This window comes from Ochotona curzoniae, unplaced genomic scaffold (genome assembly GCF_017591425.1).
Source record: "Ochotona curzoniae isolate NIBS_2020 unplaced genomic scaffold, NIBS_Ocur_1.0 contig_2723, whole genome shotgun sequence".
In the NCBI taxonomy this organism is placed as follows: Eukaryota; Metazoa; Chordata; class Mammalia; order Lagomorpha; family Ochotonidae; genus Ochotona; species Ochotona curzoniae.
Window position 1 is genome coordinate 4,640,923 of NW_024465573.1, and position 13,648 is coordinate 4,654,570.

Sequence of the window (13,648 nt, forward strand, 5' to 3'; positions counted from 1 at the left end):
TGGCAGGCTCCATGGAGGCTGACATGGATCTAGGGCTTTAGGACATCCTAAGTGCCCAAGAGTCAGAGAAGTGGTTGGGGACAAAGGAAAAGCAGTGGCATCAGCCATCATGGTCAGCACAGCTCTACTTACCTGCCGAAAACCATTCCTGGTGAACTGCAAGATTTTCAAGGCATAGTTGGACCTCTGGCCTTTGCTGTTGAATTCAATGTGGCCGGTGAGACCTTCCAATTCTACCTGTCCAAGAGAGAGTGAGTTACAGCACCAAATAGGTCCCCTGTTCCACTGGGCCCCAAGCAAGCAACCATACCTGTGCTCCCTAACTATGCCCAACAGATGAAAAGCTAGCAAGATCCACTTACTGTCCATCCCAGGCCACAGCATCTAGAGATGACAAATAGGTTGTCTCAGCAACCAGTTCAGACCCATTTGAAGTGAGAGAAGGAGAAAGATGCTCCACACCCAATAATCCAATGGCAATTAATCAACTAACATTAGTCATGGTGCCAAGATGAACTCAGATTCCTCTCTGCATTAACCCTTCCTTTCCTTACTCCTCTCACTTCCCACTTCTAGGCCTTATACCTTCAATAGTTTTTATCCTCTTTGGGCAGCTGTTGACCCACTCCCAGATCTATAAGAGGTCAGGATGCCCCTATGGCTGAACAAATGGAAAAACTGACAGATCTTCCCAACAGCAGGTATCTTCCTCCTGGGATATAATCCATGCTCCTCCACCAGACAAGGCATGGTTGGAGGGGATCACGGAGGAATTCCAGCACCAAACTGTAAGTCTCCAGCCTGGGATTCCAAGATGAATCATGGCTTGCACCACTCCCCAGAACCAGGCCCCTTAAACATCTATGGTTTCATGGTCACTGCCTTCTAAACAAAATTGTCATGGTTTCTCAGTAGTTTTTAGGGACTAGGGCATAGTTGGGACTTAAGGGGCTCCACAGATGACGTTTCATCCAGGGCTGTGATCTTCAGGGAAGCCAGGACTTGAGGGACTTTTGCATCTTGAATGGTATGCTCCAGCCTCCCCACTTCACCCCTGGCTGTGGTCAGTGACAGAGCCTCAGCCACTGCTCACCATGCGTAGGTAGTTCATGAGGCTGGTGCCATGCTGCCAGATCTGCGCTGAGCCACACGACAGGGGCTTCACGCCGATCTCCTGGCTCCGGTTCAGCTCCTGCACGGCAGTCACCACTGCATAGACAGCATCAAACAGCAGCGCCGAAGACAGCTGGGAGGGTCAAGGCACAGGAGGAGGTGATATGTGGAGAGAAACCAGGGAAGCAAAAAGGGGGTGGGGGAAGGAGAAGAGAAAACAAAAGCAAAAGGAATGAGGGTGCACTACTACCATTCTAGGCTCACCTGCTTCCCTGGGGCAGCTCCCCTCTGATAACAGGTGGGCAGCTCATCCAAGGAGAAGATTTGCTGAGATCAAAGCACCAAGCTACTTCTTGGAGCCCCAAATGCTTTTTTACATTTAAAAATATTTTATTTTGTTTTATGATATAGTTTCAGAGGTTCTGGGGTGCCTGTGCCCTTCCCAAAGGTCCCTCTTCCCTCTTGATTTCCCCTCTAGTTTTACAATGGATGTCCCTCATGAACAGTCACAAGTCCGTAATGCTGTTATTGAAGTGTTTCCCAACAATATAAGCATGGACATTGTCAGAGAGTCCATCATCTTACTGCTAGGATGTATTCAATTCTTTCACTGGGAGTCCATCTTTGGTCTGTATGCATAGAGACACAGAGCATTTTGTCTCCATATCTGAACATATCAGTCCCCGCTACACTTCCATTATTTATCCCTGGACTGTGCCCAAATGCTTTCAAGGTAGCCTTTTCCTCTCTGTCCTCCAGGAAAACAGCAACTTCCATTATTCCCAATAATCTCCAGGAAGAGAGGTGCAGCTGTTTATCTCAAGAAGAATAAAGGAACCTGGCCACTCCTGACTGATTTGCCCATGAGGCTCCACAGAAGGTCACTTCCTCCTGGAAGATCCTCATGATTTCATCCTAGATGTGCCCACTGACTTACTGCCCTGCCCGACTGGATGACTGCGTATGAGGCACAAGGTCAATTCAAAGCCCAAGGATGAGTCAGATCCTAGGCATGCAAGAGATGAAAGTGGGAGAGGGGAGGAAGAAGGGGTACAGAGAAAGGAAACAAAAAAGATAACATGAGACTGGATGACCCAGACCCACGAAGCAATTTCAGGGCCCACAAAGAGAGATCCGGTTGGTGGGCCAAAAAAGTACTTTATGAAGGATGCCACTCTGAACAAGACTCGGGGTAGACCTGTTATTGGTTATGGAGTGGGGAGCAGCAGGGAAGGAGTAAGGTGAGCAAAGCATGGAACTACAGGAGCAGAGACTGGAAGGTGGAAAGGGGGACACACCCACAAGGGAGGGGAGGCAGAGAAGCAGATGCAGTGACACAATGGAGCCCCTTGAAGCTAGGCATGAGCCTGTGCAGTCATGTGTCTGTATTTTAGGTTGCAAACTCTTGAAGGCTGGCTGGAAACTTACAGGACCTTCATCCCTGCAATAACACACAGTGTCGCCTGGGGCCTGACATGTGGTTGGACCTCATGACACATTTCTTCAATTAAACTTGAGTTAATTCCTAGCTGAAATCCATCCTTTTCCCAAGGCAGCCACTCTGTCTGAAGCCTTTGGGGAGGGGAAGGCCAAAGTATCTGGGTGGGGTTGGCAGGAACAGAAAAAGAGGATACCTGTGCTTGGGGACAATGCAGCAGAAGCAAGAGGGAATGTGACATGTGTTAATGTACACAGGACCCCTGATAAGGAAATCCTACCAAGTGCAAATCGTGGTATGATCATCAGTAGAGATGAGTGGTGGGAATGGGGTGTCTAGGGGAATATATAGCAGCAGAAGCCAACATCCCCCACCAGTGAGTTCCCCCTGCCTCTTCCAACTGAAAATACCTCACAAACGACAGGCAGCATACTCTCACAAGTGACAGATTTCTTACAGCTGCCTACTACCCTGTCCAGCCTGGAGATACCAGCCCCTGGCAGGCTGGAGGGAGACGGCTTGGGTTCTTCCAGGCTCTTTGACAGAGTGTAAACAACCAAAGATAGCACAGGGCAGAAGTAAGACTTGGAGTAGATCACCACACTCAGAGTCCAGATCCCAGGTTCCTATTCAAGTGCTGAATGAGCTTGGGCATCTTGCAGAACCTCCAGCAACAACCTCCATGAAGTAAAAGAGCCCATGGTCCCTGCCATATGTCCCTGCCTTTGCAAACTGCAGGTGTCAGGTGTCAGTACGCCCATGGTGGAGACTGAGCATACTGGGGGTCCAACAGGACCAAGGCGCTGGGGAACAGTAAGGAAAGAGAGCTCCCAAGGGCAGAAGACAGGCTGGGCAGAGGGCTTTATTCCCTGCACCTTGTTGTTCCCTGCTGGGCTGGGAGGTCTGCAAACACAAAGCTGGGGAGTTGTCCAGGAGTATCCCTTTAAAGGCAATTACAGGGGAAAACATTCCAGATTCACCTGCTTTGCCAGGATGTTTTCCTTCTTTTCTTTCTTCTACCTTTCTTCCTTCCCACTTTCATTCAGCCCCTACCACCCAGAGGCTTCCATATTTCTTAATTCTGCCCATTCTCCACAGAGTCCTCACTATGGGCCCTCAAGTCTCTGTGGCCTTGGCCCAGTCCCCTGCCTTCCCAAGCAGGTGCATGTGCACCACTGTGTTCCTGCTGGCTGTGTGGACCAGCAATGCTTTCCTGAGTCCCTTCGCTCTGTCAACACCCCCCCACACACACACACACAACTCCAACCAGCTGCTTTTCACCTTGGTCACACGGCTCCCTCCGCATTGGATGAGGCTCACCTACATGGCTCTACATGGCTCCTGATGCTCCTTGGCAAATCTACAACTGTCCTTGTCCCTGGCACAGAATTCATCCCTCTCAGTCCCCCACCTCCAAAGCATGGCTGTTTCATGAATGGACCTTTCATTTCCTCACCTAAAGAGCAGGAAGATGATGTATGCCACAGCTTCTTCCTTTCAGTTCAGACCACAGTCACCCCTGCTGCTAGGGCTTCCAGGTTCCCAGGTGTGGCTATTTACAAGTCAGGTGGATCAATTTCTACCTTCATTCCCCCCTTGCCTCCCAGTTAATATACCTATTTCCATGATTCTCCAAGCAGCAGTGTTTACACTGGAAGGGATCTCAGAAATAAGCTACTTCGACTCCCTTGTTTTATAAACAGAGAAACCAAAGCTCACGGAGTTCCACCTCGCCCAGGGCCACAAGGCCAGAACGTGCAGGTCAGACCTTGGAGGCAGCACCTCTTGCCTGTTCTGGATCCTTCCCCTCTCTGCAGCCCGTGCCCAACAAGGCCTCCCTCCAAAACCAGGGTCATCTCTTTAAGAGGCAATTACAAAGAGAGTAGCTTTAGTCCAAAACCTCCCAGGATACCTCCAAACAGTCTTTCTGGATCTTGTTGTGGGAGCATTGGGTTCTTGGGACCCCCAGAGCAGGATGGTGGGCAGGCTTTGCCAGTGCCCTGGGTCTGGGTCATCATACAGTCCATCTCCTGGTCTGAGTTGGATGCTGAACTCACATTAGCTCCTCGATGTCATGATGCACTTACACAGCAGAATAATGGACTTGTAACTTATTGAAAGACTATACCATTGCAATGATATAAGGGGAAACAGTGGGGAGAGTAGAAGGAAATATTCCTGAGTCTATAGAACTGTATCATGAAAAATAAAAATGAAAAAAACAGCATTAGCTGTCAGTTGCCCACCCTACCCCGTGCTCCCCTTCCTCCTCCCACGTGGTTTAGGTACCTGTCCTTCTCTCTCATTGCCAGCCGCTTCAGAAGAGGCTAGCCTAGCTCTAGGTCCTGGGCAAGCCTGTGGGTGCCATGTGACCAGTGAGATACAGAATTGAGGCCTGGGGTGAGGGATGTGTTTCTTAGGAGAATCTTCTGTTTCCCAAGAGACCTCATCCCTGTGACCATGCATGTGGCTGTCACGGCTCCAACCCGAGCATGATGCTGATACAAAGACAACAGAGCAGGAAGATCAGGGTGTCTAACCACATACCTCTAGAATCGTGTGCCTCCATTCACAGCACATTTCATTTTGTGCAGAAGTTTTCTGCAGAAGTTTGCAGTTTGCAGTTTCTGATACCTGCAAGCTGGGAGTACCCTAACTGGGGGGATCCTAAAAGCAGGCTGTGCCTGCCCCTATCCCACATCTCATCATCTTGTGGTGAGGCCTTCTCCACCATGCCCTTGCACAGGAAGCCACCACACTGTCCCTCATCTCCCCCCCCAGGGGGCTCCCACCACACAGTTGTCACTATTCCCACTCCAGCTGGGAGATAGTCTTCTTGGCTGACGCTCTCTTACTAGTACACAATCTGGATGCTGGGAGACCAGTGTGTAAGAGTTCACCATGTTCCTTGGCATCTCTAACTCTGGGGCCTTTGAGATTCTTTGAGAGCTTCTAGTAATTACGACTCCAGCCAGGGAAGATGGGGGTGGGTGGGCAGGCAGGTGGGCAGTTGGGAAACCTCCTAGTTTCCAGACTTAGCTTCACCTAAGCACGACCTTCAGGGGTGACAAGGGCAGACCCAGATAGGCTCTGGCATCATGGGTGCTTCATCCAAGCTGACATTTTATAAGCTCGGAACACCTCCTAGATTGCAGTCTCCTGGGGATCCTACAGCCATTACTAGGTCACCCCTCTTTTGACAGGCTCCTGGCAACCCTCCCAGGCCTCGCTCCTAGCCCCTCCTCCGCACCTGTCCATCTCCCAGGCTCACTCAGTTTGGCCTCTAAGGATGTGACAGACCGGAATTTCTCTGCCTCGTCAATTCTTTTCATCTCATTTCAGATCTCTGTCCCGGAGCATCACTTTGCTCTCCTAATTACCTTCCCCCTCTGCTGTTATTTACTAATTTAGCTTTGAAAGGCATTTGGGACTAGTTAGGAAAAAGCAGTTTCTGGCATGAGACTCTGTGTCCATGCAGCAAGTGGGAGGGTGGCCTCACCATCTCCCTTCCATTTCCTTCAGTTCCAAGCCAGAAGACCCTGTGTCTTCTCCGCAGCCTCCGTTACTCATCCGTGCGTGTGTGTGCGTCTTCAGGTGCCTCTCTCAGTTTTGTCTCTGCTTCTCCTGTTCTTGTCTTTTCTAAATATTAAATTCCCGAAGCAGCTCAATCCTCATTTAAAATCCTCTCCTCTTTCTTGGCATCAGAATGTTGTTTGGCAAGGAACCCTCAATTCTCTTGTTTTTATATTTTCATTTGGTTCTTCATTGTTATTTTCTTTTGAGCTGTTTGCAAATTGTTTAGGGGAATGAAAGACTCTGTATAAATTAAGATGAATCAATTCTGACTCAGGGAATTGTGGCTGAACATTCCTTCCTCCTCCCCTGCATAGAAAATCAGAATATCTTCTAAGCACACACCTGTAGCCCTCGTCTCTCCCCAGGGCCCTGGAAGACTAGATTCCCAGGATCCTCTTGGATGCCCATTTGTTTCTGAATCTCAGTAGCTTAAGTTCTGGCCCCTAATATAATACAAAGATAGGAACCATTAAAATCTCATGGAATAGTTCTTACAATCTGGTTTTTATTCAATGAAATAAACACTTAATTACAAACATCTGCTTTAGCCTAAATTCTAATTACTTAATCTAGCCATCTGTAATTTTAATGATTTTCCACGATTTTCGTTCTTTGCAGTGTGATGAATGGGAACGGCACGTGCGTCTAGTGGGTGCATGTCTCCATTCATGACGCTTCCTCTCTTGCCTGCTTGGTCTCCTGCAGGAGGCATGTCAGCAGCCTGCTGTCAGCCACCTGGCAGGTGCCACCACTCTGAGCACACAAGGAGCTTTCCCCAGGCCAACTTTCAGGTCAGTTTCCACTCCTTGTACCCTTGGAGATGGGCTCCTTCCCAACAGACTCCAGCTCGACAGCTCCTGACCCTGCCAGGAACGGGCAAAGAGTAGGAGATTCAGAGTGATAGGAAGAGAGAGACATTATGGTAGGGATGAAAAGGGCAGTGTGTTGGGGGTCGGGGAGGATATAAGATGGGAATGAGCAGGGGAGAGAGGGAGAGGAGAGGAGAGCAAGAAAAGGGGAAGAAGTAGAAGGGAAAGGACACTCCTTCTGGCTGGAGCTTGCGGTAGCCTTTGCAGCCCCCAGGGAAACCAATGGCTCACCACCATGAGAAGCGATACAGTGCCCTTCAACACCTTACCAGGGAGAAGCCCAGAGGAATGGGTGCCCCACTTGCTCAGCAAGAAAGCACCAGCATCCACACTATCAGCAAAAAAGCCAGTAGGGCCTGGCCCACAGGGCACAGACTGGCCTCAGAGAGGATCTGTGACCCTGTACAGTGGGCAATGCTAGACCAAGTCTCCAGCAATTTGCCCCTCCCTAACCAGGCCCAGGCAATATCATCCTTGTTGAGCATCCCCACCAGTCTCCAGAGGATGCCGGTGTGTACACACACAATGCCCCACTCCCCAGAATGCTCTCTGAGTGTGTGAGATGCTTGGGAGGCCTGAGCTCAAGATCTCTGCCCTTTAAACCTTATGGGATAGAACCTGCCCCTGCTCCATCTGGGTGGAGATTCTGGCCCCTGCCTGGCACTGTGCACATTGAACACAGCCACATGACTGTCATGCGTGGCTGAATGGCAGGGATGGATCCTTTCTGAGAACTGCACTGCTAGACAGTCTGTAATCTTGTGAACACATCATAGTGTGTTAACACAAATGAGGACGGCTACTGCAGCACGCTGGCCACAGACTCTTACTGGTCCCTAGTCACATGTGCCAACCGTCATGGATCAAAACGCCATGAATGTGGTACACACCTGTCATTTGCATCCCCATCCCTCACCTCCATATGAGTGGCTCTCGGCATCTTCAGGAACATAGCCCAAAGTCCTTTTCTAGTGGATCTTGCTCCCTGCAATGTGTACCCTACAGGATGGAAACTGAGCTGTTATTATCACAAACTGCCACCCAGATCCTTCACCCACACTATAGTCAGGCATTTAAATCCTGGGTCATTTGATTGTGTGTGTGTGTGAGAATTTCCCCTCTCTAGAAGCATATTCTGCATTTCCTCACTCATTGATATAGAGTTTGTATGACTTATTTCTCAGGCCAAGAGAGGCAGAGGAAATCTCAGTGCACCTGTTCTGGGAACCTGCCAGCCAGACACTTTGTGTATTTGCACTTGCTCTGGTGATGCTCTGCCATAGTTTTCCTGGTCCAGGGGGAGGATGGGAGGGAGGTGGGGCACAGCAGCCCAGGTCACTCCATCTGTGTTCACTGAGTGATCTCAGACTACATCAAACTCAGAAGCTTCTGTACAGCAAAGGAAATAATCAACAAAGAAGCAACCAACAAAATGGGAGAAAATCGTTGCACACTATACAACAGATAGGGTACTAATACCCAGGATTTACAAAGAGCTTCAAAAACCCAAAGAGAGCAAAAGAAACTGTCATGTTAAGGAACTAGTGAAGGAAATGAGCAGGTATTTTTCAAAAGGACAAACTCAAGTGGCAAATAGACACATGAAAAGATGCTCAGGTTCCCTAGCCACTAGGGAAATGCAAATAAAAACCACATTGCCTCCAGCAGGAATGGCCTATATTCAGAAAGCTACTGGGGCTGGTGCAGTGGCTAAACTGGCTAATCCTTCACCCAGAGGCACTCCATATGGGTGCTGATTTGTGTATTGGCTGTTCCACTTTCCATTAAGCTCCCTGCTTACAGTCTGAGAAAGCAATGGAGGACAGCCCAAGGCCTTGGGACCCTGCACCCATGTGGGAGATGCAGAAGCAGCTCCTAGTTCCTGCCTTTGGAGAGGGTTGAGCTCCAGCCATTGTGGCCATTTGGGGAGTGAGCAGTGGTTGGGCAATCTCTCTGTCTCGCCTTCTCTCTGTAAATCTGCTTTTTCAATAAAAATGAATAAATCTTTAAAAAAAATAAATAGAAATCTACTAACACCTGCTGGTGTGGATGTGGAGAGAAAGCTACCCTATTCCACTGTTGGTGGGAGTGTAGACTAGTGTACCCACTGTAGAAGTCACTATGGAGAGTGCTTAATTTATCTGCCATGTGACTCCAAAGGAAGTAAAATCTTCATATGAGATATATGCAGGTTGTGACCTACAATCCTAAATTTATAGCTGTATAATCCATAAAAGTAAAGATGTGAAAACAACTCAGATGCCAATTAAAGGAAGAATGGATCAAGGACTGGTATATCTACTCCACGGAATGCTACACATCCATTAAAAAGAATGAAATTCTACCATTTGCAAGAAAATGGTCCCAAGTGGAGGTCATCATATTCAGTGAAATAAGCCAATCCCAAAAGGACAATAACAGCTATTCTTCTGAATAAAAGGCAGCCATCATGCAAAATACACAACAAACAGATATACAGGTGAACAGTATATATGTATATTCTCATAGATGAACTGCCTAATGGAGACTAGCATACTAGGACATGATGATACACTGCAGTATGCATCTGTGCTCCCAAATAAAAGGAGGACTCCCAGTGAGACAGTTAAATACACCTTGACAACATATGATGCTTGATTTTCTACCTTTGTCTACACCTACAATGTTATGATATGCTTAAATAGCAGAACAGTAAATTCATAATGGTTTCTAAGGGACTATACCATTGTAATTATACAAGGGGAGATGGTGGACAGAGAAAACAGGGATGGAGAAAGGGGAAACAATATCATGGAAAACAGTAGTAACAATAAAAAAAATTTCCCCCAAAAGGTATATTTTTGTATGCTAGTGAGGTTCTGTGGTTGGTGGTGACAGAGCATTACTGTGACAAAAGCTGCCTGATGTATTTACTAATGCCTAGCTCAGCAGTCAGCATCTAGCTTGTTATAATAGGGACCGGCGTTGCAGTGCACCTGTGACACCAGCACCCCATAGGAGTGTCAGTTTGAGTCTTGGCGGTTCCACTTTTCATCCATCTCCCTGATAATGTGCCAGAGAAACAAAAAGAGGATGGCTTGAGTACTTGGATCCCTACCACCCACATGGGAAACCCATATGGAGTTCCAGTTCCCTGGCATCAGCCTGGCCCCAGCCACTGCAGTCACTTGGGGAGCGAACCAGCAGATGGACATTCCCTTTATGTCTCTGGCTCTCCCTCTCTCTGTTAACTCTGCCTTTTAAATAAAATAGTTCTTTATAAATTATACTATCCATAATAAGAGACTGTTGTAATAAACTTACCTGATGGATAAATGGTAATTAAAAACAATATCTTATCCCATTTCATCTTCACAACCATCCTCCAAGATGAACAAGTATAATTAATGAAATATTTCAGGTAAAGCATCCCAGGTCCAGCAGGGGTGGGGAACATCTGGCCCAAGGAGCCTTATCATTTGGCCTGGCCCTGCCAGGGCCATTGCAGATAGTCTCAAAATCCAATACTCCTATAGCACCAGTTGCTTTGGAGGAGGAGGTGCCAGAGAGGTCTTCCATCCTCTATCCCACTCCCCAAATGGCTGTGACAGCAAGGGCTGGGTCAGGCCGAAGCCAGGAGCATCTTTCAGGTCTTCCACTTGGGTGCTGAAGTCCAAGTACCTGGGCCATCTTCCACTGCTTTTACAGATACATTAACAGGGGACTGGATCAGAAGTGCAGCAGCCAGGACTCGAACTAGTATCCATGCGGGATGTCAGCACTGCAGGAGATAACTTAACCTGCCATTATATTGCAGTGCAAGCCCCCAGCAGACCAATCTTTAAGCTGATAATTTTACAGAGTCCATGATTACTACACATATTATAAAAAAAAAAAAAAAAAGATTCACCACCTTTGGTTACATAGCATGGAAACAACAAGGCCTGTGCCTCCAAGACTGTGGCTTTTACCATACTTGTGACCACAGCCAGATCTTTTTTCTTTTGTAAGATGGTGTTGTGAGCAGCATCAACTGTTCATTAGTGTACTGAACACCCGACTTGAACAACAGGGCTTGTCCCCTTCCTTCCTGACACTTCCATCAGGCTACACGATCATGAAGGCACCAGGTTTATGGAAGGCCACTATGGCCACAGCTCAGCATCAGTGAGTCCTCATGGGTTACCATATTGGCCACCCACTCATGAGGCATCACTATGTGAGGATAGAGATCTAGACCTGCCTCTGTCTCTGGGTGTGTCTCCAATGTTAAAAATCCACCAAAAAAATTCTCACACTAGTATGTGAGAATAGTTCAATTCCTTTGCTGTCTCCTAAGCTTAACTCTTTCCAGCTCTGTTGCTAACACATTGCACCTCGCATATTCATTCAACAAATAACACATTGACATTTTTCATTCTGCCAAGCCCACTGACAGCCCAGTGTGGCTAAAGAACAATGGTCCGGGAGAGAGGGCCAAATGTCAGAAGTTAAAAGGACAGCCTGAAAAGCCACAGGGCCTGGGTTCTAATCCTAGCTCCTCCTCTTATTAGCTATGGGACTGAGTTACTCCCTCAACCTTGCTGGGCTTCAGTTTTATCCTCGGTGATACAGACACACGTAACAGCCTCAGGAAGCTGCGAGTATCACATGGGCTTCCTGGAGGGTTTTTTTATTTTTGCAATGAAACATCTCTGCTCCTGCAAAGACTTGTCTTACATCTCCCACACGGGTATGGCACAGTAAAAACATCCGACCAGCAGAGAATGGCTAGGTCCTAGCATACTTACAGCAGGGGAGGTATGAATGGGGAGGTGGAGGGGCACCCCTGCTCAGGGATAGGCCCAGGGCAGCAATCAGCAGCCCCCAATCTGGTTTTGCTTTGCAAAAGACTCTATGTATACTTATCAACAAGGCCCTTGTGTCCCTACCCCACCTCATTCTGAGCCTGGGTTTCAGACCCCCTAGCTGGAAAATGAAGTTGCATTTTGGATCCAAAAGAGTCACCCATAACAACATGCTTGGATCCTCAGCTTGGCGATCTTCAGCCTTAGCATCCCCAGGAGTCCAGCCACAGAGACTGGCAGACATCACCCAGTAGCAGCTTGGTGTCTCTGCAAAGCTCGATCCCTGATGCCTTCTCAATCCAGCCTATGGCCCCCAGCTTGCAGGTTGTTCCTCCCTGTTGTCTCCAATGCCCCTGCCCCGCCCCCCCACCTCCAGCCTTTCCCTCACTGTCCATTCCATCCTTGTACTTCCAGGTCCTACCTACTTCCCAGCCCTGCCCCCACTTACTAGCTCTGACCCACTTCCCATTCCCTGTACTCTACCTCTCTGATCTGTGATTCAGACCAAAGAGGAAGGCTGGGCTCCAGGACAGAGAGGGGTGCACATGGGGTGCAGGGGCACTGGGAGGAAGCTGGAAGTACTTACTGCAGGCCCCGTGAAGGGCACGTGGTCACAGTTCTCCTGCCAGGACTGGTTGAGGCTCTGGGCAAACTCTTGGAAGAAAGCATGGGACTGGTTGAAAATGGAGAACCCCAGGATGTTGACACGATCGTCCACAAGGCTGTCCATTCTCTGGAGGGAGAACTCCTGGAGAGGCCGAGCAGCCAGAAAGAGAGAACAGAGTTAGAAATGGATGCCGGGAGGGACGCACTGGCTGGGGCAGAGCCTCTAGTCCATTGCACACAAGGCTTCCGCTGGGCTCCATGGGTCACTTGGAGGGGGTTTCTGGGTACTTGATGTCTGAGGGCACTAAGAGCAAGAAGGAAGCAGAATGACCCATGAGCAGAGTCTTTACAAGATGTACCTGCACAAGATAGAAAGAAGCAATGGATGTATGTACCGATGATCACGCTGAGTTCATAGAAGCTAAGGCTTGAAGCACACACAGGCATTTTCCCAACAGAGAATATGGATGAACAGGACTGTTCCAACAAGAAATCAGCATGAACACAAAGGAATGGAGGTTAAAAGTTGTGCATCCTTTTCAGAGAGCTGCCCATGGGGCACTAGGATGATGCTTCAAAGTGGGAATCTACCATCAGGCCCACTCAGGGTTCCTGTTAATAAGTGATGAGGATGCCAGCCGCATCTGACTCTCAGGAGCTGAGGTCAGCAGTCTGCACTCCTGGCAAGTCTGTAAGTCTGATGTACACCAACGTTAGGTAACCATGGAGTGTGCACACAGGATCCACAAGGGTATGGGGGAGGAATAGTGAGACATGAGGCTGGAACAAATGGCAGAGCCAAGCCTATATGCCAGGCTAGGGGGGTTGTCAGCAGGGCACTGGCAGCAGAGAAGAGCCAAACTCAAGTTTGCTAAAGACTGTCAGACTGACCAGTACCTTCATGCTATCAATATTTTCTCATACAGTTACCTTACATTCTTTATCATGTGGCACATTCTGCCTTAGGCATGGCAGACCTGTATAAGAGAGATGCATCTGCTTGCCAGTGAGTAAGAAAGACAGACAGTGCAGATACAAATTCATTATCATTTTAGACAGCTATGGGCGGAGGAAACTGCTGCTTTACATGAGGCTGTCAGGGGAACTCTATCTGGGGAAGTGATGTTTAGAAGCTCAAGGGACTTTTGCCAGCAAGCCATGGTCTTCATTCAAACACTTTACCGGGGCCAAGCACTGGCTTGCAGGTATCAGTCTCATTT

The 13,648-nt window shown here is 48.4% G+C and overlaps 1 protein-coding gene across 1 annotated transcript in view; it reads right to left on the reverse strand.

The window, feature by feature from the left end:
* The window catches only part of GRIK4 (glutamate ionotropic receptor kainate type subunit 4), a 297,510-nt gene that overhangs the window by 95,161 nt on the left and 188,701 nt on the right, over nucleotides 1-13,648 (reverse strand). The window contains exons 8-10 of the mRNA XM_040976817.1: nucleotides 12,409-12,570; nucleotides 1,094-1,246; nucleotides 133-237 (exon numbers count right to left, since the gene is read on the reverse strand). Of these exons, the coding sequence (XP_040832751.1) occupies nucleotides 133-237; nucleotides 1,094-1,246; nucleotides 12,409-12,570 (420 nt within the window). The remainder of the gene's footprint in view (nucleotides 1-132; nucleotides 238-1,093; nucleotides 1,247-12,408; nucleotides 12,571-13,648) is intronic.